Raw genomic sequence first — 25,192 nt, forward strand, 5'->3', positions numbered from 1 at the left:
AGGAGTCAGAAGTTTTTTCACACCAAGGAAAGCTAGCAGGATTTAAAGCAGTGCTTGACGAGTTGTTGCCTTAAGCTTACTGAAATTTACTTTTTGCTCCTAGACAAAGTGGCTCCGGGCTATAAGCCAAGCTGTAGATCAGGCTTTGAGGGGGATGTCTGATTTTCCACCTTATGGAAGTGGCAGCAGTATTCAGAGGCAGGAACCACCCATTTCACGCAGTGCCAAATATACTTTCTACAAGGATCCTCGCCTAAAGGATGCAACCTATGATGGACGCTGGCTTTCAGGGAAGCCTCATGGCAGGTGAGAATGTTTACAGTTGGATTTATGCCTGGAGTCAGGATGGTAGTCTAAGTACTGCAAAAGTACTGATTATCAGAAACATTAATTGACATGTATTATTCTTTACTTATGCATTCCAGAGGGGTTTTGAAGTGGCCAGATGGAAAGATCTATTCTGGCATGTTCAGGAATGGCTTGGAAGATGGGTAAGAACTTCGTGAACATGAGTGTAAATTCAACTACAGACTTACATTATGTTATTTTGTGTTTAGAGTTATCTTCAAGACAGTTGGTAGAATTTTGTTTTGTGCTTTTGGAAGTGGATTAGGGCTTATAATGGACATGTATGAACATGAAGAGAGCTAGGAATCCAGGGTGCAGCCTTGATTTGTCTAGAATGAATCACTTACCTTGACAGCTGTGTTATCTCAGGTTACACAGCTTCCATCTGTTGACATGGGACTGTGTTTTCTATCTATTTCTTAGTTGTAAAGACTGAAGACCTTGGGTAATGTTGATGTTGAGATTGTTGATATAGAAGTGCCCCCTTTACACAAAGGACATAGAGAAATTTTCCTTTCAGTAGTTTTAATTCATCTTTAATTTCTGTGATCTGTTGAAGGGGAAATCTTCTAAATGATATGGTATCCTAATGGTACTCAAATGACACTATTTTTATATAAACTTATGTTTTCTAACACTGTAAATATATGACAGTGAAGTATTTTGTATCATGTTAGAGAACTGATATATTTTACTATATCAAAAGATTATAATATAAATTGTGTAGGTGATTTTTTTTGTGTGTGATAATATAAATTTTTATGATGTCTTTTAATCTCCATTTAATAGAATTTCAGAATGAGAAGAGACTTGAGCTAATCTGATATACCCCCCTTATTACACAGATGAGGGAGCTGGGTACCTGGATTTACCCAAGGTGATGCAGCTAATTAGTGGTGGAAATAGGCCTAAACCACAGGTTTTCTGTTTTTCATTGGACTTGGGATAAAACACCTAATTGATCTGTGTAGTGGTGTTGATGTCCCACTCGTCTAAGACTTGCCACATAGCTTAGGTAATAGATAACAGCTTAAACCAAGACCCCATTTACCCCTTTCCTCCTCTAGGTATCAACAGATCTTTTCTCTGTTCTTGTTATATTTGCCAGTGTATACACATAAAAGGTGAATATGGCATAATGCATCTTAAGATGTTTTTATTCCCCTTGGCAGGTATGGAGAATACAGAATCCCAAACAAAGCACTGAACAAAGAAGACCATTATGTGGGCCATTGGAAAGAAGGAAAAATGTGTGGTCAAGGAGTCTATAGGTAATAGCATTAGAAATGTTGCTGGACTGGTTGGTGTTGCTTTTTCAAAGAATCATTTAAACCTAAATGTTTGTGTAGCCAGAGTTTCCAAGCAGTAAGTTTTATTTATTCTTCTTATGACTGAAGCTATATAGAGTCTTCTTTAAAAGGTCAACCTCTCATCTATCACAAGATGAAAATATTAGGTTATTATTTAGTTCTTCACAAAACTGTGTAAACCTTGTAAACCATAACTTTCTCATAGAATCTCCTAAATATCTTGCTTGTAAATTTATCTTATATTTACTGCATGACTCTAATATGGACAAAGCCTGTCATTCTTTCAGAGATGACTCATTATTTCATTTTCCCGTAAGGGACTAAATACACATTTTTCCCCATGTTAACACAAAATACTGCCCACAACATCTTCAACTTCTTAGACTCAGTCATTCAAAAATGAGATTTTTATCTCAAGCCAAAACAATCTTGAGAAAGGAAAACGGAGCTGGAGGAATCAGGCTTCTGGACTTCAGACTATACTACAAAGCTGCAGTAGTCAAGACAGTATGGTACTGGCACAAAAACAGAAATATAGATCAATGGTACAGGATAGAAAGCCCAGAGATAAACCCACGCACATATGGTCACCTAATCTATGATAAAGGAGGCAAGAACATACAATGGAGAAAAGACAGCCTCTTCAATAAGTGGTGCTGGGAAAACTGGACAGCTACATGTAAAAGAATGAAATTAGCACACTCCCTAACACCATACACAAACATAAACTCAAAATGGATTAAAGACCTAAATGTAAGGCCAGACACTATAAAACTCTTAGAGGAAAACATAGGCAGAACACTCTATGACATAAATCACAGCAAGATCCTTTTTTCACCCACCTCCTAGAGAAATAGAAATAAAAACAAAAATAAACAAATGGGACCTAATGATACTTAAAAGCTTTTGCACAGCAAAGGAAACTATAAATAAGTCGAAAAGACAACCCTCAGAATGGGAGAAAATATTTGCAAATGAAGCAACTGACAAAGGATTAATCTACAAGCAGCTCATGCAGCTCAATATCAAAAAAACAAACAACCCAATCCAAAAATGGGCAGAAGACCTAAACAGATATTCCTCCAAAGAAGATATACAGATTGCCAACAAACACATGAAAGGATGCTCAAGATCACTAATCATTAGAGAAATGCAAATCAAAACTACAATGAGTTATCACCTCACACCTGTCAGAATGGCCAACATCAAAAAATCTACAAACAATAAATGCTGGAGAGGGTGTGGAGAAAAGGGAACCCTCTTGCACTGTTGGTGGGAATGTAAACTGATAACAGCCACTGTAGAGAACAGTATGGAGGTTCCTCAAAAGACTAAAAATAGAACTACCCTTTGACCCAGCAATCCCACTACTGGGCATATACCCTGAGAAAACCATAATTCAAAAAGAGTCATGTACCAAAATGTTCATTGCAGCTCTATTTACAATAGCCAGGACATGGAAGCAACCTAATCGTCCATCAACACATGAATGGGTAAAGAAGATGTGGCACATATATACAATGGAATATTACTCAGCCATAAAAGAAACGAAATTGAGTTATTTGTAGTGAGGTAGATGGACCTAGAGTCTGTCATACAGAGTGAACTATGTCAGAAAGAGAAAAACAAATACCAAATTCTAACACATACATATGGAATCTAAAAAAAAGGTTCTGAAAAACCTAGGGGTAGGACAAGAGTAAAGACACAGACATAGAGGATGGACTTGAGGACACGGGGAGGGGGAAGGGTAAGCTGGGACGAAGTGAGAGGGTGGCATGGATATATATACACTACCAAATGTAAAATAGATAGCTAGTCGGAAGCAGCTGCATAGCACAGGGAGATCGGCTCAGTGCTTTGTGACCACCTAGAGGGGTGGGATAGGGAGGGTGGGAGGGAGACGCAAGAGGGAGGAGATATGGGGATAGATGTATATGTATAGCTGATTCACTTTGTTGCAAAGCAGAAATTAACATACCATTGTAAGGCAATTATACTCCAATAAAGATGTTTTAAAAAAGAAAAGCCATGAGAAAAAAAAATGAGATTTTTTGATTGGTGGAAAATAGTCATATAAACAAATAATTACAGCTACCAGTGAGACATGAGTATAATTTTGAATTTCCTAAACTTTGTAAAAATGAGCATCAGAACTCAATGTGCTTGTGATCTTTATTCATTCTTTCTAACCACAGTTACGCCTCTGGTGAAGTTTTTGAAGGCTGTTTTCAAGATAACATGCGTCATGGTCATGGTCTCCTGCGAAGTGGAAAGTTGACTTCATCTTCTCCCAGTATGTTCATTGGCCAGTGGGTAATGGATAAGAAAGCCGGATACGGTGTCTTTGATGATATCACTAGGTACAGTATCCTGCTTCTAATCTCACGGTTTAGCGTGAGAGGATAAGGTTCCTCTACTTCTCCAAAAACATGATTTTATGAAGGCTGAGCACCTTAATTTGGCAATACTTCGAACATTTTTAATAAAACAGTTGTCAGGTGTCATTTTATGCATTTGTTTTTGAACCAAACAACAGGTTACTTCCTTACAAGATCAAGATCATTCAAAATTAACATTGGTACCATTTTCCTTAAAGCTTCACACATAAATAGCTTTTAGTGTCTCAAAGAAGCTACCAAATCTTTGTTATACAGAGAGAAACCTTTAATGCAGTCAGTAGGTAACAGGAGTAAAAGGTTAGGAGGGTCAGTGGAAATTCCCTTTGGGGTCATGCAATAGTATCTAAACACCTTTCTGCCTCGGTCTTCCTATCAGGTTAGAGACTTGTAACCATGCCAGCAACCCAGGAATCAAGCTTGGTTAAATTCAATTAACTAAACCTTGGGGAGAAATATAGTTCTTTTGCCTCTGTATTTGGTTTGGCCTGATTTGCTTTTGGACTAAATATATACTCTTCCTCTAATATTATTGTCATAATGTGTGATTTAAAAATTTTTGCTGTTATCACTAAAATCCATAATTATTTAATAGGCAGTTTGTACTAATTTTAATTTTTTTAGTGGAGATTAGTAAGATTTCTTGACATTTGAGTAGGTAAAGAATGAACCTTCTTTTATGATAAATCCCATTTCTTTTAAGTTAGTAAACTTTTGGGTGAGAAAATGTTGTGCATAGGTTTGAGCCTGCCTTTTGAGTGACTCATTTTGATGACATTATTTAGAGTTGAATTCTTGGCATTAATTAAATATTTTAAAGTTATCAAGGAAGTACTGGAAGTATATACAGATCTATGTCTGGTAGACTATAATGTTAAATTCCTGAGAGAACATTGCTCTGAATAGGATATATTTTACAATCACATTGTCCCATGTTTGAGGAGACAGAGTTGACCACTTTGACTAGAGAAATGGAACAGATACCAACCTAGGGGTGATGCTTGGGACCTCCCATGTGATAATTGTTTTTTCCCCACCTCATCTTTATCATCACTGATTTTTTATTTCATTTCTTTTTTTTTCTCCTATTTCTTTGCAGAGGGGAGAAGTACATGGGAATGTGGCAAGATGATGTATGTCAAGGGAATGGTGTGGTAGTTACCCAGTTTGGATTATACTATGAAGGCAACTTCCACCTTAATAAAATGATGGTGAGTGGAATATTTTACATATAGTTACTGTTGACTTTTTGAAACTCCTATGTCCTTAACTTTTTAACTCATCTTTTTATTAGTGTTCTACCTTTCCTAGTACTATTTTTCTTGTCTTAAGATTATGTAAGGCTCTGGGGGATGTGACTGTGGGTATCCTAAGTTACTGTGTGTTTTATGTGTTGTGATTTTTGTTTTGTTTCTTCACATAGGGAAATGGAGTTTTACTTTCTGAAGATGATACTATCTATGAGGGAGAATTTTCAGATGATTGGACCCTGAGTGGAAAGGTTGGAAACTTCTTTCTTTCTCTGATAATCTTTTACTAATTTTTTCCTGACCTTTAAAAAAGCTAACCTATAATAAAATTCACCTGTTTTAAGCGTACATTTCAATGATTTTTAGTAAATACGCAGAGTTGTGCAACCATTACCACCATCCAGTTTGAGATCATTTCCATCACCCAAAAAGATTTCCTTCACCATCTCCTTGCCCATTTGCAGTCACTCCCTGGTTCCACCTCCAGTCCCAGACAACCTCTGATGGACTTTATAACTATAGATTTGCCCTTTCAGGTCCTTTCATATAATTGGAATCATACAACAAGTATTCTCTTCCCTGTGGCTTCTCACATTTAGTATGTTTTTGAGGTTTCTCTATATTGTGGCATGTGCAGTACTTTATTCCTTTTTATTACTGAATAAAAACCACATTTTGTTTATCCCTTCACCAGTTGATGGGCATTGGATTATTTCCAACTTTAGACTGTTTCCAACTTTGGGCTACTATGTATACTGAAGTTGACTGCAACTTCTTTTCTTCTTTTTTTAGTTGAAATATGGTTGATTTACAATATTGTGTTAGTTTCAGGTGTATAGCATAATGACTCAGTATTTTTGCAGATTATACTACATTATAGGTTATTACAAGGTAATGGGTATAATTTCTTGTGCTATACAGTATATCCTTATTGCTTATCTATTTCATATATAGTTGTTTGTATCTGTTAATCCCATACCCCTAATTTGTCCTTATACCATCCACTCCCCTTTGGTAACCACAAGCTTGTTTTCTGTATGTGTGAGTCTGTTTCTCTTCCACTTACATTTAAAACTTCTTGTGTGAACATGTGTTTTCATTTCTCTTGGGTGGATACCTAGGAGTGCAATTGCTGGGTTGTATGGAAAATTGATGTTTAACATATTAAGAAACTGTCAAACTGTTTTCCAAAGTGGCTGCATCACTTTACATTCCCATCATCAGTGTATGAGGATTCTAATTTATTCACATCTTTGGCAGTATTTTTTATTTTCTTTTTTTCCTCTTTGTCATTCTAGTGGGTGTAAAGTGATACGGTTTTATTTGACTTTCCCTAAATGACTAATAGACTCATTATAGAGCATATCTTCATGTACTTACTAGCCATTCATCTGTCTTCTTTGATGAAATATATATTCAGATATTTTGATATTTTAAGAATTTGCTTGTTTATAGTCTTATTGAATTTTAAGGATTTCTTTATATAGGCTGGATATAAGTTCTTTATCAGATACAGGGTTCACAAATATTTTCTTGTAGTTTGTGTCTTGTCTTTTTGTTTTCTTTTTTTTTTTTTGGAATTGTCTTTTTGTTTTCTTAATAGTGCCTTTTGAAGTACTAAAGTTTTTAATTTTAATGAAGTCCAGTTTATGAAAAAAACTTTATGATGAATTATGATTTTGATTTCATATCTAAGAAATCTTTGCCTAACTCAAGGTTACTAAGATTTTCTTCTGTGTTTTCTTTGAAAAGTTTTATAGTTTTAACTCTTATGTTTAGGTCTATGATTCATTTTGAGGTAATTTGTGTATGATGTGAATTAAAAGTCTAAATTGATCTTTTTGCATGTGGGTATCCAATTGCGTCAGCAAGTTTTCCCATTGTATTTTCTTGACACCTTTGTTGAAGTTAATTCACTATAAAATGTGTTTATTTTTGGACTCTGAATTATGTTCCATTGATCTACATGTCTCTCCTTATGCCAGTACCATGCTGTCTTGACTACTATAGGTTTCTAGTAAGTTGTGAAATCAGGAAGTGTAAGTTTTCCAACTTTGTTCTTTTTAATAATAATTGTGGCTATTCTGGATCCTTTGCTTTTCCATATAAATTTTAGGACTGGCTTGTTAAAATCTGCAGAAAGCCTGCTGCGATTTTTATAGGGATTATTTTTACTCTACAGATCAATTTGGGAAGAATTACCATCTTAATCATATTGAATCTTCCAATCCATGATGTGGAGTGTCTCTCCATTTATTTAGATCTTCTTTAATTTCTATCAGCAATGTTTTGTAGTTTTCAATGTGCATCTCTTGCATATCTTTGGTTAAATTTATTCCTAAGCATCCTTTTTGATGCTATTATAGAGAGAATTGTTTGCTTAATTTTATTTTTGGATTGTTCATTGCTATTATATAAAAATACAATTGATTTTTGTATTTTGTTCTTATATCCTGAAACCTTGCTGAATTTATGTATTAGTTCTAGTAGGATTTTTTAAAATGGATTTCTTAGGATTTCCTGCATACAGGATAATGTTGTCTGCAAATAAAGACAGTTTTACTTCTTCTTTTGCCATCTGGAAGGATTCTTTTTTCTTGTCTGACTGCACTGGCTAGACTCTCCAGTAGATGTTGAATAGAAGTGATAAGAGTGGACATCCTTGCCTTTTTCCCTGTTTTAGGGGAAAAGCATTAAATCTTCCACCATCAAGTATAATGTAGCTGAAGATTTTTCATAGATTCATCAGATTGAGATAGTTCCTTTCTATTCCTAGTTTGTTGAGAGTTTTTATTATTAACAGGTTTTAGATTATGTCAAAGGGCTTTTTCTGTGTCTATTGAGATGATTATGTGGTTTTTGTTCTTTATGCTATTAATACAGCATATTATATTGGCTGCTTTTCTGATGTTAAAGCAACCTTATTTTCCTGGGATAAATCATACTTGGTCATGGCATATAATCCTTTTTATATATTGCTAGAATTAATGCTAATATTTTGGTGAAGATTTTTACATTTATATTTATGAGGTATTTATTACATTTATGTTTATAGTTTTTTTTTTCATGATGTTTGTCTTTGGTACTGAGGTAATACTGGCCTCATAGAATGAGTTGGGAAGGGTTCCCTCCTTCTCCATTTTCGGAAAGAATTTGGAAAGCCTTAGTGTTATTATTGCTTCTTCAAATGTTTTAGAGAATTCACCAGTGAAATCATCTTGGCCTGAGCATTACTTGGTGAGAAGATTTTTAATTTCTAATTTAATTTCCTTACTTCTAATTAGTCTATTCAGACTTTTCATTTCTTCTTGAGGCACTTTTGGTAATTTGTTCCTCTTAAGGAATTTTTCTATTTCATCTAAGTTACCTAATTTATTGGCATAAAGTTGTTCTCTTGGTATTCCCTTCTAACCTTTTTAATTTTTGTAAGGTTGGTGTAATGTCCCATTTCTTGATTTTGTAATTTTATGTCTTCTCTCTTTTTTTTTTCTTGATCTAGTTAAGTGTCTTTTTTTCTTGATCAGTCTTATTGTTTGTCAAGTTTGTATATCTTTTCAAAGAAGCAACTTGTGGCTTCATTCATTTTTCTCTGTTTTCTATCTCATTGATTTTTGCTCTAATTTTTATTATCTCCTTCTTGCTTTGGGTTTAGTTTGCTTTTTCTAACTTTGTGAGGTGGAGTTTTAGATTACTGATTTGAGATCTTCCTTATTTTATAATATAAATGTTTACAGCTTTAAATTTGCCTCTAAGTACTGCTTTAGTAGCGTCGCATCAATTTAGATAAGTTGTGTATTCATTTCATTCAGGTAAAAATATTTTACCAATTTTTCCTGTGATTTTTCTTTAATCCACGGATTGTTTTCATACACTCTGTTTGCACATGCATGTACATACACCTTTTTAAAAAGAATTAGGGACTAGTTAAAAATGAAAATGTTAACCATTTAGTGCTTTTTTTTCTTGATTTTTAAGATTGAAAATATTTCCTCTAATTCCACATTTTTTCTGACTTTACCTAGGGAACATTGACTATGCCAAATGGAGACTACATTGAAGGTTATTTTAGTGGAGAATGGGGATCTGGAATAAAAATCACTGGAACGTACTTTAAGCCTAGTCTGTATGAGAGTGATAAAGACAGACCTAAAGTTTTGTGAGTAACTAGTGTTAATTATGGATTAATTATTGAATGTTTTGAGTTGTCTTGCTTTTATCAAAGCTGGTAAATATTTCAAATGCAGGACAAGTTTTTTAATTCTTTTTGTCTTTAAACAATGTATAACCTTGAATTGTAAACTGAAACTGCTATAGATAGCTAAATGTGTATTCTTGGCTTAGTTTATACCTGTAGAGCTTAAATGTTTAAAATGATGAAAGTTCTGTGTGCGGGAATAATCTTACTGTTAATGGTGCAGGTATCCAAGTGGATTGAAAGAGAGATTTTTAAATGGAAGCCCTGCACAACTTGATTTTGAAAAGTAAAGGTCAATCCTATATATACACTGATACGCTGCATATATTGGGAAAAGTCAAAGTCTTGAAGTGTATGATGTTTTTCCTCCAAGTTTTTGGCATATGTTTATTTCCCTTTATTGTTTCTAGCTTTAGCTTTGTTTTTGTATTTTGATAGCATCTCAGATTCTTTGTTTTCATGGGAGCTTGATATACTTTCTGTACCATGTTTATTCTTAGTATTTTTAGAACCCAGTATGTAATGCATTTCACAGTTTTCAGTATGAGATGTGCAAGGCACAGGAAGTCCTCATTTTAGCAAGGATCAATTTTGCAACATCAATTCTATGGAAATGTAGAAAGCAAAGGAGTCAGTTCTGATGTGCTTCCTACTTAATTCATATACTTTAGTATCTAATAAACACTAAGTAGCTAAAAACCATCCATTTAAATTTTTATTCAGTTTTTAAACAGTGGAACCACCATCAGTTTAGGCAGTTTTTGTCACAGAAGTATTTGCAGTTGTATATTAGAAAGTTTCTGTTCTTCAGGGTTTTTGCACAAAATAAGTGATTAATGAGAGGCTGACGTGACCTTATTAGCAGGAAGCTTGGAAACCTGGCAGTGCCGGCTGATGAGAAGTGGAAAGCAGTGTTTGATGAATGTTGGCATCAGCTTGGCTGTGAGAACCCAGGCCAAGGGGAAGTTTGGAAAGCGTGGGACAATATTGCTGTGGCCCTGACTACCAGTCGGCGCCAACACAGAGACAGGTGCGTGAATGCCTGCCCAGCACAGGGCAGAGCCTGGTAGGAAGACGAAACTTAAAACCAGTAAGTTGTCAAGGCTTCCCACATTTAGTTTTTAAATATAACTTAAAAGTCAATTATGTACTTCTGGGTAAGCATGGATAAAACACACCTCCTTGTATTTGCTACTGAACTCAACTATAAAACCTAGGCAGAATGCATGGACATTTATTTGAAACTCTGAAAAGTAAATATCAGCAGGTGTTTTGGGGAAGAGCAGCTGAATTTAGAGAACCACCCAACCAGTGGTGAGTTTACTGGGTTTCTTAACTTCAATATTCCTCATCCTAAACCCAGTATAACCTGAAACTAGAAGCAAGCACTGTGGTGCAGACAGACAGAGATCCAGAAAAACCCCTCTGTTTCTGACTAAAGCTCAGAAAGAGTGGAGGAGGTACACTGGGTTTTCTCTCTCTCCTCTTTCTCCACTTTCTCATGCCTCAGCCTGCAGGCACTTCTGTGGCAGGGGCAGTGATGGCTGTGGCTGGAGCAGCCATGAAACAGGATGCGTGCAGGAAGGAGCCAGCACTCTTGCAGGAGTGGACCCTTCTTCTCCCTTGATGAATCATCAGGTCCAGGAGTCCTGGCCAAACCTCATTGCTCTCTGGCCTCTCTCTCTATCCTTCTACCACTTCATGGAAGTGGGCAGTTTCTGGCTGGAGGACCTACAAGGGGAATCAGAAAATGCTGGGGAGGTCATGGAAAGAGAGGAGCTCTGGAAAACAACCCTGTAAAGTTGTTTATGAACTCCTGGATTCACCCCAGACCTGCATGCGTGGATTTGATCCGAACCAGCCAAACAGTTTGAGAACTCAGCTACTAAGTTGACTTCTACCTAGGTCCCAGACTAACACCTCAGTGGTACTCACAGAAGGACCCAGATAGGACTGCAAAGCCCTTGAGAAGTGAACTGACATTGGAACCACAGCCCACAGATGGCTGAAACAAAAGTATCAGCTGTTTCAGAGATTCCCAAGATCACCTACACATTCAGTGATTCACTAGACAGACTCATAAGACTCAACATATAGTCATACCCACAGCTAAGTTATTACAGCAACACAGTAAGGCTCCACAGCCCAATCATAAGGGAAGAAGACACAGGCAGAGTCTGGTGGAACCCATGTGTAAGCTTCCCATGCTCTGTCCTTTCTGTGAGGGGTCACACAGAGCACACTCTCTGCCAGAGCAGTAAAATGCAGCCACACATATACAATGTTTCTGCTCAGGGAAGCCCATCAGAGATGCAGTGCCCCAGATTTTTACTGGGGACTAGTCACATAGGCATCCTGTGCTTAGCAACTACCAAAATTCCATAGTCCCAGAAGGAAGCAGATGTTCACCACAAATCACTTTAGTACAGTCTATGGACAGCAAAATATCTTTATCAGTTAGGAAATGTTTCATATTAGTATAGGGAACTTTTAGAAAGCTTAGTTCCCAGGTACCAGCCAAGGGCCAACTTTATAAGCAGGTCCTTGTAAAGATAACAGTTTCAGTTCTACTATGTTTACTATGTTATTGATGGCAACATTCTCCATTAGGATATAAACAAGACCCAAAATCTCGTAACATAATACTCAAAATGTCCAGGAAATAAACCAAAATTACATGGCAATGAAAGAACCATGAAAACCTCAACTCATTTGGGGAAAGACAATCCATAGACATCAACAGCCCCCTACCATAGATTTTGGAATTATCTGACAAGAACTTTAAAGCAGCTATTATAAAAATGCTCAAATGAGCAACTGCAAACATCCTTGAAACAAATATTAAAATTGAAAGTATCAGCAAAGAAATAGAAGATACAAAGATGAACCGAATCAAAATTTTTGATTTGAAAACTACAGTAACCAAAATTTTAAAAATCACTGGGTGGGGTCAGTAGCAGATTAGAGATTACAGCAGAAGAGTCAGTAAATGTGAAAATAGATTGGTAGAAATTATTTAAAATGAACAACAGAACGTGAAAAAAAAAGTGAATAGAGCTCTAAGGACCTGAGAGTCTAATATTTGTGTCCTTGGAATACCAGAAGGAAAGGAGGAAAATTGTGGGGCTGAAAAAATATTTGAATAAATAGTGGTTGAAAGGTTCCCAAGTTTAGTGAAAGACATAAACCTACACATTCAAGAAGCTGAACAAACTGCATCCTAGAAAAAACCAAATATCCATGTACAGACATGTTACATTCAAATTGGAAGGAAAAAAATCTTGAAAGCAGATAGAGAAAACTTTTGCATTACGTATATGAAAACAGCAATTCAAATAGCTGCATACTTGTTGTCAGAAACCTTGGTGGTCAAAAGGAAGTCACACAACAATTTTGAAGTGCTGAAAGAAAAATTACAGATGTACTTTTCATTTCTCTTTTTCTACTTTTTTCTTATTTTCTTCTCTTTTCTCCTTTCCTTTTTCCTGCTTTTGTTTTTCTCCATCTGCCATTCTTCATATTTCCTTATTTAACTTGGCCGCTCACTTCTGCAGGCATTGACTAGCATTCATATCTAAAGAACTTGCTAATCCCTACAGTATAGGAAGAAAGTTTTGTTTTGTTTTTTCCCGTGTTTGGGATAAATGGGAATTGATTATAGTGTTTCATTCATGAAGTTTATAATTTTTACCTCCTACTCTTTCTATCAGTAGAAAAAATGGAAACTCCCAGGATTGATTAAAGCTGTGGACCTGCCCTTGTGTGGGATGCAGTTGGTCACCCTTCTCTGATAGAGCCCATGTGCATAGACATTGAGACTTGAGCCCTACAGTTAACCTTGGTTAACTCTTGTTGGGTGTTTCCAAGAAGTAAGAATGAAAGAACTTTTGTATAAAACCACATTGCTGCCACAAAGGTCTTATTTGTTTATCTAAATCAGTATCATAATGATAATTGTGCACTGTTTCTAATTTCTCATTGATTGTAATCTAATAGAGTGCCATTACCAAAAATTTCAGTTGATGACTAGTATGTGTTTTATCTTAGCCTCTTCATCCGGAGCTTCCCTTTTACCCATTGTGTGCATACCGCACCACTGTTGTGGCATCCACATTATCTCCTTACTTCTTGAGCTCATTTCCATTTCAGCCTTTGCCATTTGATTTATTTTCCTTAATCCTTAGCTCTCCCTCTCCCCGTTATTCCATTTTTATTATCACTAACAAGTCTATCGCCAGTTTTCTCTTCAAGCTAACGTAATAGTATTTTCCAACACCATGGTTTCTGTTGGTGCAATATCTTCATTAATTTATTGTGGTTGGTGTGGAGTAACATTAAATGCTACTTTGAATGACTGTTACATAAACCTAACAGAAGGTCAGTTACCAGTTATGCACACATTTGGGCTGAACACTGTGCTGGATGCTCCATTTCATCCTTAGTTGGTGACTGTGCTTCACGTACACTTACAATTATCTTGCTTTCTTGAAATATATGATAGGCTTTCTTTTCTCTTTTTATAGTCCAGAGATATTAAGTCGTTCACAGACTCAGACACTAGAGAGTTTGGAATTCATTCCTCAGCATATTGGTGCCTTCTCTGTGGAGAAATATGATGACATCAAGAAATATTTAATAAAGGTAAACAAGAGTCAAAACCATACCAGCCTTGTGAATTAATGATACAACTGACATGATATATCATTCAAATGTACTCACAGCTTATTGTTACTCATATCCTGTTTTTGCTGTCGAGGTATGTCTTTTGTTAGTTCTCTGACCACTAGAAGCACATTTCTCCCTAAAGATTGACCTATTATGATAGAACTTTATAAGTTTTGTAAAGTGTTCAAGGGGATTCTGGACATCTAGGGTCAGAGTTTATAATGGCTTTTTGTTTGTAACGTTAGCAAACTAGAGATTGTATAAATAAAGCATGCTGCCTTCACCCCATGGTTATACTGTCTTTGCTTCCTTCTCAAACCCTGTGAGATCAGCCCACAATTTAAAGAATGACATGTATTGACATGGGGGTACAGGAAGGAGTATTAGAAGAAATCAAGGGAACTGAACAGTGATTGTTTCAGAGCATAATCAACTGTCATTATTCAGTTTTCTGGAAAGTAACATTTCATATATTTTTCATGATGTTTATGGTATGTTAGAACCTTTCTTTGCTTTTCTTTTTTTTTTTTTCCTTCAGCCGTGCCATGTAGCATTTGGGATCCTAGTTCCCTGATCAGGGATCGAACCTGTGCCCCCTGCAGTGGAAGAGTGGAGTCCTAACCACTAGACCTCCAGGGAATTCCCTTAGAACCTTTCTTTTAATATTCTTTATCAGTATATCCAAAGCTATCTTCCCAAAATGTTAAAAGGATTCTTTAAGAATAGGAACTCCTACTCCATATAATTTGGGTAGACTCAACACTTTCAGAAAAGTTGAAGTATTTAAATTTTCCTGGTCCAAAAGTAGACTCTTGACAGTTTGAAAATTGCTCATCATTTATGAAAGTGTTTCTTTTTGGTCGATCAATTGTTTCTGCTGTTAGTGCACACTGACTGGCTGCATCGGTTCTCTTGCTGCTCAGGCCTGCGACACTCCTCTGCACCCACTGGGCAGGCTCGTGGAGACACTGGTTGCAGTGTATAGAATGACATATGTGGGTGTGGGAGCCAACCGCCGGCTGCTGCAGGAGGCTGTGAAGGAGATTACGTCCTACCTGAAGCGAATTTTCCAGCTGGTGAGGTGAGAGATCTTTTCACTGAAGTCATCAAGAAAATGGTTTTATGCCACAGATCCTTCAATAGATTAAATAATGAAAACATGTTTTTACTTTGTGTTTATGCTATAACTATAAAAAAGATGGACGTTAGCCATTGTAACTTACTTCCTTTATGTCTTTCTTACTCATTGGGGATGATAGAAGGCTAAAATAAAATTTTTTAATACCAATTTTGGTATGAAATATAGTAGTCTTATTTGGATTTAATCTCTAGGCAAAATCATGTCTCTAAAACCTAACCACAGAGAAGATAAAGTCTAATATGAAGTTTTAGCCCTGAGTATTTATGTCCTATTCCTTGACAATAGCCTGTTTGTTCACTTATTCAACAAATGTTTGAGTGCATCTACGTGTTAACCACCATTCTGGCCCTTGGAGGAATTTATCAGTAAACCAACCCCCCAAAAGAAAGAGAGAGAGAGAAAATCTGTGCTCTCATGGGGCTTCCGTTCTACTGGGGACAGAGTAAACAGAATATGTAACGTGTGAGATGATGATTCATGTGATGGAGGGGAAGAGAATGGAGCTGAAGGTGAGATGCTGCTATTTTAAACGGAAGGTCAAGGAGACATGACAAATAAGGTAATATCTGAGCGGAGACTTCGAAGAGGGTAAGAAAGCAAGCAAGCATCTTTTCGAAGGAGAGGTTCAGGCAGCAAGCAAGTTTGGAACTTAATGAAATTCAAGATATTTTACTGGATTTAAGCCAACAAGTAAATGCTGTATTGAGATAGTTATACAAAAGTTTATGAACTTGTCCCAGAAAAACCTCCTTATATTATTTAGCCTCAAAACTGATAAATGCATTTGGAAATGTTTCAGTTTGGAGGGGGCAGTGGTATCTACTAAAAAGATCGCTGGGCTAGGATTGTTTCAGCTCTGACATTAGCTAGATGTGTGAAATGAAGATAAGTTCCCTGAACTTTTTAATTTTCTCCACTATAAAATCGGGGCGGGGCATGGTATAAGTCTACAAAAATACAGAAGATTGCAAACTGCCTGTAAGAGTTAAGGTTTAAGTCTGTAAAAATAAAGAGGACAATAAACTTGTTTATGGTTAGAATCCACCATTTGCATGCAAGAGGTGGGAAATAAAATCCAGGGAGAATTCAATGCCTAGGGAAAAACCCTCAACAATTTAGCAGCTCAATCATTTGGAAAAGTTTTTCAACAGCTTGGCTTTTTAAAAAAAATTTTTAATTTTTGCATGAATTGAGTTTTCATTTTTTCTTAATGTTGGACATTTAATTGTTTATATTCTGAAAGCAATGATCTCTGCTTGAAGAGTCAATACACATTGACCTCAGATGAGATTTGCCAGTAAGAAAAACATATATAATATAGATCAGAATTGTTTATTCTTTAGTAACTAGACAGAAAAAAATAGAACAAACTGATTTTTTACTGGTGTTATTCATTAGCTACATTCTTTTCTTTTTTTTTTTGCGGTACGCGGGCCTCTCACTGTTGTGGCCTCTCCCGTTGCAGAGCACAGGCTCCAGACGCGCAGGCTCAGTGGCCATGGCTCATGGGCCTAGCTGCTCGGCGGCATGTGGGATCTTCCCGGACCGGCGCACGAACCTGTGTCCCCTGCATCGGCAGGCGGACTCTCAACCACTGCGCCACCAGGGAAGCCCCACATTCTTAATTTTATCCTGTAAGAAGCATCAGTTAAGACTCTAAGGAAACTGACTTATTTAGTTGATAGAAAGTTTGGTTTTATTGGTCCTTAAAAGATTAAATAATGGAAATGTGTTTTTACTCTTTTTATCCACTCTAGAGGTGTAACTGTGTAATGATATTCTTTATTCTTCCTTAGGTTCTTATTTCCTGAGCTTCCTGAAGAGGGCACCACAATTCCTCTCTCTGCTCCTCTGCCAACTGAAAGAAAATCCTTTTGCACTGGGAAGTCAGATTCCAGATCTGAATCACCAGAGCCAGGGTGAGTGGAGCTGGGTGGAGATGGTGAGAAAGGGGGTGCGGACCAAGTGATCTTATGCAAAGAATCCCAGGAAAAGTTGTTTTCTCTGGATCTGTTTCCTTCTTTTTAAAATGATACGGTTGGGGGCTTCCCTGATGGCACAGTGGTTAAGAATCTGCCTGCCAATGTAGGGGACACAGGTTCGAGCCCTGGTCCGGGAAGATCCCACATGCTGCAAAGCAATTAAGTCCGTGCTCCACAACTACTGAGCCTATGCTCTAGAGCCCGTGAGCCACAACTACTGAAGCCCACACACCTAGAGCCTGTGCTCCACAACAAGAGAAGCCACCGCGATGAGAAGCCCGCGCACCGCAACAAAGAGTAGCTCCCGCTCGCTGCAACTAGAGAAAGCCCGCATGCAGCAACGAAGACCCAACGCAGCCAAAAATAAATAAATTTATTTAAAATATAAAAAAAATTTAAAAAATAAATAAAATGATATGGCTGGACTTCGTGATCTCTGAGGTTCCTTTTAGGTCTCAAGTTATGTTAGCCAAACCCCATGAAACTGTAACTACAAATGACTGGGCACAAAGGCGCTGAGCAAAGTAAATCATTCTGTCCTAGGACAACAGAGAAATCAGCCTTAAAATGGAAACAGAGTGGGCTTTCAATTAGATTTTGAGTTTATGATAAGGATTCACAGTTGGCCCAAGACAAAACTCTGGGGCCATAGGTAGACTTCTCATGTTAACTTCTTACATAAAAGAAGGAATATAACTGCTTCCTTACTCAAAAATTCCCATCTTTACTTTCAAGTTCTAGAAAATAAAGCTCCATGTTTGATTCTGTTTTCAATTTTAAGATTAATGCTCCTCCCTCTCTCTCCAATATTTTGTAGTTACGTGGTAACAGGTTCTGGGTTACTGCTTCCTGTGCTCCTACCTCGGCTCTACCCACCGCTGTTCATGCTTTATGCCCTGGATAATGATCGTGAGGAAGATGTTTACTGGGAATGTGTTCTCCGACTAAATAAGCAGCCAGACATTGCTCTTTTGGGCTTCCTCGGGGTGCAGAGGTCAGTACAGTAATTATGAATGGAACCTAATTGTTTTAACTCAACATGCAAACAGCATTATCGGGAATTTGGTACTTTGATATCTAATTGTATATATGATTTGCAGTTTAGTTACCTATCGCATATCTGTCTTCAGCAAAATAGTGATGTTTTAAAATCTTTATTTCTGAGAGTTTTTAGACATGAGTTTGAAATGTGATTATTCTTCTGAATATAAGTAAATAATTTGAGTTATCATGCCTGATATTTTGCAGTTCTTCAAAGCAAAATACATATATTCACATTTTCAGAAAATTAATTGTATTCAGTCTTTGGCGTTCTACTTTCCCATCTTTTCTCTTCTCTTCCCTCCCTCCCCATCTATAATTTCTCATGTAAAAGTTTAGAAGTGCCCTTTTTTGTTGTAGGGCATTGTTTCTTGTTAGTCCAAGGAAATACTAAGTGATTGTACTTTCTAGAAGTGTTAGGATAAAACTGATCACCCCAACACCCAATAGTTATATATTTGTGCTATCAGAAAAAAATGAATGAGCCTTAATTGGAAAGTAAATTTTTTCAGTGGAATGGTTTAATAGTAAAAATGAAGGAACTGTGGAATAGTTACTTTAAATGAGGACAGGGAAGTCAATCTAGTCATTAACTGTTTTTATGGGGACTAATTTACCATAAGGAACAACTTGTATTAACAATGTATGGATTTCGTTTTAGGAAATTTTGGCCAGTGACCTTGTCAATCCTTGGAGAGAGTAAAAAGGTATAGTGGATTTTAGTTTCCTCAGCAAATATGTTTTTATTTGGTGTGGGGGGATTCGAGATAGCGAAACAGTTTCTGTTTTACTTCGGTAATATAATACCCAAGCATGAGTTATTCACTGAAGATCTGCATTCTGCCATTGGTATCATTTATGATTCTTGTTGCTGCATAAGACAGCTTTCCTCTTTGACCTTTATAAATTCTTTTTTTGCAGGTTTTGCCAACCACAAAAGATGCTTGTTTTGCCTCAGCTGTAGAATGTCTACAGCAGATCAGGTAATCTCTAATTTGTTGAAAATTACATAAATCAAAGGAGCGGTTAGTCTATTAAGATACTGATGAGATCTTATCTTTACCTAAGCTCTAACCCCACCCCCCAACCCCCCAAGATGGTGTCAAACTCAGCCTGAAGATCAGAAAGACTCTGAGACATTTACCTTTTGCTCTACAAGCCCCTTGCATTTTCGAAAGTGGTGGAGAACCTACCCAGCAATTTATCTACATAATCGTATCTTTAGCCAAATGGAAATTAACCAAACTTCTTACTCAGAGAAGAGCATGTATTAGGAAAATAAGGTTCCACATGGGTAAAAGGAGATGATCTATGACTTAGTGAATTCTTTCATGTGAACCATTGATAGTTGGAGGCTTCTTTCCTCAAAGGGCCATAGGATTACAGAGATCATCCCTTCCAGTGACTCCTTTTGCCTGATGTATCCAACTTAAGGCACGTGAGCCCTAAGAGGGTATATTTGTATCAAACAATTAGTGTCAAATGACTCTATTAAGAAAACCATAAGATATCTTTTCGTCATTTATTTTTATTTTTAATTTTCTTTTTAACAACAGCACAACATTTACCCCATCAGACAAACTTAAAGTCATCCAGCAGACTTTTGAAGAGATCTCTCAGAGTGTCCTGGCCTCACTTCAGGAAGACTTCTTGTGGTCCATGGATGATTTGTTTCCTGTTTTCTTATATGTGGTGCTACGGGCCAGGTGACCAATCTCTTCTGACTTTAATATCAGTGACATTATTTTAACAAGTCTGCCCCTTGCTTTTCTGAGCTGATGACAGGAACATGCTCCCCCACTGGAAAAACAGTCCATTTCTGTTAACCCTTTTCACGACGGTGTTACCTTTTTCTTGAGCTGTTCTTTCTTTTCCTTTCAACTAGATTCAGAAGTAGGATGTACATATAAATGGAAGTAACTCAATATCTTTTTCTTGTTGGGCAGGATTAGGAATTTAGGCTCTGAAGTACACCTCATCGAGGATCTCATGGACCCGTATCTTCAGCATGGGGAACAGGGTATAATGTTCACCACTTTGAAGGTAAAGTATAGATATTATTTAATATTTTTTTATGTTAAAATCTCTCCTTCATTTACCATATTATGAATCTATCATTAACCTTTCTTTTATATAAAACCTTAATGCAAACATTAAGTGCCTTTAGAGCACATACTGTTAATATTTTAAAATATGATAACATATTAAAGTAGAATCATTCTCAAAATACTAAAGCAAATTATTCATTAACCAATCTTCCCTGTAAATTGATCATTCAGATCGTTACAAATCCTTATAAATGTAGACCATCTATATAAATGTAACTTTAAAAAAGAAACAGAAAGAATTTTTAGTGTCCAAAAAAACATTCAACAGTAGAGCTATTTAATGGAATTAAGGTAAAACACAGAAGGCAGTAGGTATGTAATGAATATGAATCGCATCTTCTTTCTTTCCCATTTATTGTAACCAGTAGGTTACAAATGAGATTCTCTGATCTGGGTGCTCTGTAGGGATTGTTGGAAGTCATTTCAGTTACCCTGCCTTGATTTTTCTTGGAATTTGATACAATCATTGTGAAGTTTATTGGAAGAATAACAAATAGAAAATGGCAAAAACACTTCTGAAAAAAAGAAAGGCAGAACAGACCCACTGTGTCAGTTAATCAAATGTTATGAAATTATAATAATTAAGATAGTATGTTACTGTCATAGGAATAGACAGATACCTTAGTGGAAGGGATAGCTCCTATATAGGCAGTATTATAATAAAAATTTGACATATGAAAATGGAAACATCAAACATAAATGGAAAAGAGAATTATATAATAAATGGTCAAAGTATTGGAAGAGCTTATTAGCAGTTTTGGAGAGAGGGTGGCATCAGGGTGGAATCACTCACGTAGCGAATTACAGATGCCTTAGTAAGGTTTAAATATACAAAAAGGGAGACAGAAGAAAAGACAGGCAAATTAAAATGAGAAAAACTAGAATTTAACGTCAGGTTTCTGGCTTGGGCTAATTGTTTAAACCTTTCAACTTAAATATCATTAACATTTATAGCAAATAAACTGAAAAGGGAGGGGACAACTGGGGAAAATATTGGCTACCAATTACTTACATTATTAGTATTGATGTTATATGAAGATCATCTCTAAACATATCACCAAGGAAGAAATGAATTAATATATTTATATAAAAGAAAACGCTCAACCTCACTGCAGATTTAAAGAAAGTGCCATTTTGTCCCTGCTCAATTAGCAAAACTGTTATAAAATTATACCCAGGGCTGGTGGGGTTATAGTGAAATCAGAATTAGTCCCACATTGCTGATGAAGAATAAATCACCCTTTTGGAAAACAGTTGTTATTAACATTTATATCAACAACATCAAAAATGTTTCTAGAGTTTGAGTAGTCCTACTCCTAGTGATTTATCCCAAGGAATTAAAGAATGGAATACACTGTATATTATTTGGATGATGTGTTCTTTGTAGTGGAACTCTCAAACCTGGATACTTTCAGAATCACTTGGAGATGCTTGTTAAAAATGCATTCCAGGAAATTCTGACTCGCTAGGACTGGAATGATGCTTAATCTTAACCTGTATGTTTATCAAACATGCTAGGTGATTCTGATTATAGTTGTTTGTGTACCTTATGTTGATCATCAGCATATTCTACATGTCCAGTCAATAGTGGCTTAACGAATTAAGGTATTTCTGCTTAATGAAGAATATTATACAGCTTGTTAAAATTTTTTGTCTGTTTTAGAATCAGAGGGAATTTTATAAAATTTTATTTCTACTAATTATAACTTGGCAAAACAGACATGGGATAGGGTAGGGGGACTGGAAGAAAACAGGGGAAAATGGAAGCAACTGGTTTAGTTGAGCTACCAGCATTAATAACGGATTTCCTTTCTTAGTCCCATGTGCATTGTTATATTTATGTAATTTCTTTTAAAGTAAAATTTAAATGGTTTTGAACTTTTTTTCAGGCATGTTACTACCAGATCCAGCGTGAGAAGCTTAACTAGGCTGCATAACAGCTTGACAACTGGATTATCTATTCAAAGTGTTTTAGCACCATCTGGCATCTTCCTGTAGTGGCAAAAAAGAACAGTGTTGAAATTAGGACGTTGTATTATTTTGGTTGTTATCTCTGAGCCTTGCTAATGATCGGAGCTCTGAGCCCAGAATAAAAGACTGTATAGTTTAAAGGGAGGATTGAAAAGGAGGTAGAAATCAGATTAGACCAGTCCCCGGCCTGTGTTAAGTTCCCCAAATGTCATACATCTGCTGTTGGAAAAAAGAGGACCCTTCCTACAGTAAAGAGTATGCCAGCTCATGAAGCTGTAAGAAAAAATTCTCAGTATAGCTTCTTACATTAAAGAGGTTGATGAATATTTTTGAGTTTCCGGTTTGCCTGCAGTTACCCCAGACCCCTTTGCAAGAAGCAGATTGTACTTGAAACTATAGTAGCCACACTATGCCTTCCAGAATTCCTCGCAGTCATGTGTGCACCATGCTTCTTTGCTGAGGGAGGGGAAAGAGGAACTTTTAAACTGAAATTTTAACTTTTTCTAAGCTTTCCCACCAGGGTATTCATGATGGGAGAGGTTCTATGCAGTTACTTCTACCATACCCTGACCCCAGACCTGGAGCACATCCAAATAGGAGTCTTCTGCCTCCCGACTAGAAAGAACATAGGAATTTTGTTCTTGGATTCCTTACAATGCTACAGAGTGAATACACTGGAATTCAGACACTGACTCCGAGCTGCTGCAGAACCTCATTCATCCGTGTGCAAACGCTGTATTCCGGGGCCTGTGAATGAGAGCCTGAAGAGCTTTTGCATGCAGGCTGTGTTTTGAAGCAGAACTAGAGACTGGAAAATACAGAAGCAAAGAACTGCATCCATCCTTGACCTAGTGTTGTGGTTCTTCCCTGTACCTTGCACTGAACTCACAGAGGAGAAGGAAGAGGAAACTCGCTTTGGCTTCTCCCATCTCAAAAGTGTTGTGACACCTCAACCCTTTAGCGTTTTGCTTTTTTTTTTTTTTAATGTCCTATTGTAAGTGTTTGGTTTACACTGTACAAGTAACACTAGTAGCTGTTTTGGATTACGTAGGTGCTCTTCGCCATCTCATCTCCTACACACCAGGGTGAGCGTACGGAGTGTCCTCCTCCTGCTTTGTGTTAATATCTACAGATGTTAATCGATTTTGGAAAAGGATCATGGTTTCTGCTCTACTTTATAATCAAGACAAGTGTTTAGTAAAATAATGTTTTGGAATGTTGGCTGTAATGTAACAGCAATTTTCATAATAAAAGACATTCATGTTTATGAGGTTGTTTATGACTGCGAAAGAAATGACACAGGGCAAACTAAAAATTTAAAAGACGTCCAGGTTTAGTTTTGGGGGGGAGGGGAGTTGCCTGCATTGTAATCTGTGCCTCTTTGTACGGCCTCAGAGATCCCACTGGGGTTTTAGAGATCTCTCTCTTTAAAATAAACATAAACTTACAGCACCTTTGCTGACAAAAAACAAATTAACTTTCTGACCCTAATAAACTGAGGTCAAGGGACTTAAAAGAAATGGTACTATTATTTCTTTGAATAAAAGACATATTTTGATAGTTACAGGTTAAATTTTTTCTCCTCCTAGACAGATTCAAGGAAGGGAAAATGGAGGATTTAAAATTTTGGTTAGAAATGATAGGCATTAGTTAATTGTATACCAGTTGTACTGTCTTCTCAAGGAGCGTTTACCAGAATGTGCCTGCCCATTATTGGAAAGGGACCGACTCTTAAAGATTAGTTTATGTTGGGGCTTCCCTGGTGGCGCAGTGGTTGAGAGTCCACCTAACGATGCGGGGACACGGGTTCGTGCCCCGGTCCGGGAAGATCCCACATGCCACGGAGCAGCTGAGCCCGTGAGCCATGGCCGCTAAGCCTGCGTGTCCGAAGCCTATGCTCCACAACGGGAGAGGCCACAATAGTCAGAGGACTGTGTACAGGAAAAATAATAATAATAAATTTTAAAAAAGATTAGTTTATGTTAAACACTTTACATTTCCATTAGGAATTGTTCTGATTTTGGAATAAACACACAAGTTCCACATTTGGCTTCTAAAGGCAAATTTACTGCATGTCTTTGATCCCTTTAGAGGAAGAGACAGGGGTAATTGTGGAAATTGACAGAGAAAAATGTGAAACCCACTGAAAAGTTCTCAAATGATAGTAAGCTATCTCAATTCTAAGAGAAACATGTTATAATCATCCTTTTATTGATGAAGCAGCTGTCCCAATACTTGAACCTTCATACTGTATTTATACTTTTCAGAAAGCACATTAAAACTATAAAATTTTAATTCCCTTGTGGGGAAAACCTGTTAAGTCACCAGGCCAATGCCTGCAAATAAAAATACCTAGCACTCATGTCAGCAGCTTACTAGGTCTTACACATGCATGGTGAATGCCCACAGCCCTGTGGGGGAAGGTATTAACTCCACTGATTTTGCAGACAAGGAGAGGCTGTGATTGGCTCACTGTCAGAGTTGGGACTCCAGAACTTCCTACTCTAATTGCAGTGCTCTTTCCTACTACAGCTGCCAGAGATGTCATTTCATAGCTGGGTTATGCATTAAAAGTTCATAAAGTAAAAAAGCGAGTTGAAAATGAAAAGTTTTAATAAAATTAAGTGCTTTTGATAAAATACACTGTGCTCAAAACAGTCACAAATGTATCACGTTTCCAGCTTGTGTTTTCATCTACAACAGAGAACAAAGGAATGCCATATGTCTAATTTGGGATAAAAGGGCTGATAAACCTTTAACAGTTGCCATTTGGTCTTTACCC

General features: G+C 36.8%; 1 protein-coding gene across 8 annotated transcripts in view; it reads left to right on the forward strand.

Moving 5' to 3' along the window:
* The window catches only part of ALS2 (alsin Rho guanine nucleotide exchange factor ALS2), an 86,682-nt gene extending 63,005 nt beyond the window's left edge, over nt 1–23,677 (forward strand). For 3 of the 8 annotated variants that reach the window (XM_073807388.1, XM_019939110.3, XM_073807387.1), the window contains exons 18-34: nt 104–306; nt 426–491; nt 1,521–1,619; nt 3,857–4,021; nt 5,157–5,268; nt 5,481–5,558; nt 9,330–9,463; nt 10,365–10,532; nt 14,026–14,143; nt 15,091–15,248; nt 17,105–17,227; nt 18,108–18,284; nt 18,993–19,038; nt 19,253–19,314; nt 19,888–20,037; nt 20,278–20,374; nt 22,919–23,677. In XM_073807388.1, coding sequence (XP_073663489.1) covers nt 104–306; nt 426–491; nt 1,521–1,619; nt 3,857–4,021; nt 5,157–5,268; nt 5,481–5,558; nt 9,330–9,463; nt 10,365–10,532; nt 14,026–14,143; nt 15,091–15,248; nt 17,105–17,227; nt 18,108–18,284; nt 18,993–19,038; nt 19,253–19,314; nt 19,888–20,037; nt 20,278–20,374; nt 22,919–23,029 — 2,067 coding nt within the window. In that variant the 3' untranslated portion in view covers nt 23,030–23,677. Of the gene's footprint in view, nt 1–103; nt 307–425; nt 492–1,520; nt 1,620–3,856; nt 4,022–5,156; nt 5,269–5,480; nt 5,559–9,329; nt 9,464–10,364; nt 10,533–14,025; nt 14,144–15,090; nt 15,249–17,104; nt 17,228–18,107; nt 18,285–18,992; nt 19,039–19,252; nt 19,315–19,887; nt 20,038–20,277; nt 20,375–22,328 lie in introns of all 8 variants that reach the window. The other 5 variants (XM_019939116.3, XM_073807391.1, XM_073807392.1 and 2 more) reach the window with 4 other exon arrangements.
* Nucleotides 23,678–25,192: the final 1,515 nt, after the last annotated feature.

The sequence above is a fragment of the Tursiops truncatus genome, chromosome 7 (genome assembly GCF_011762595.2).
Source record: "Tursiops truncatus isolate mTurTru1 chromosome 7, mTurTru1.mat.Y, whole genome shotgun sequence".
NCBI classification, from domain to species: Eukaryota; Metazoa; Chordata; class Mammalia; order Artiodactyla; family Delphinidae; genus Tursiops; species Tursiops truncatus.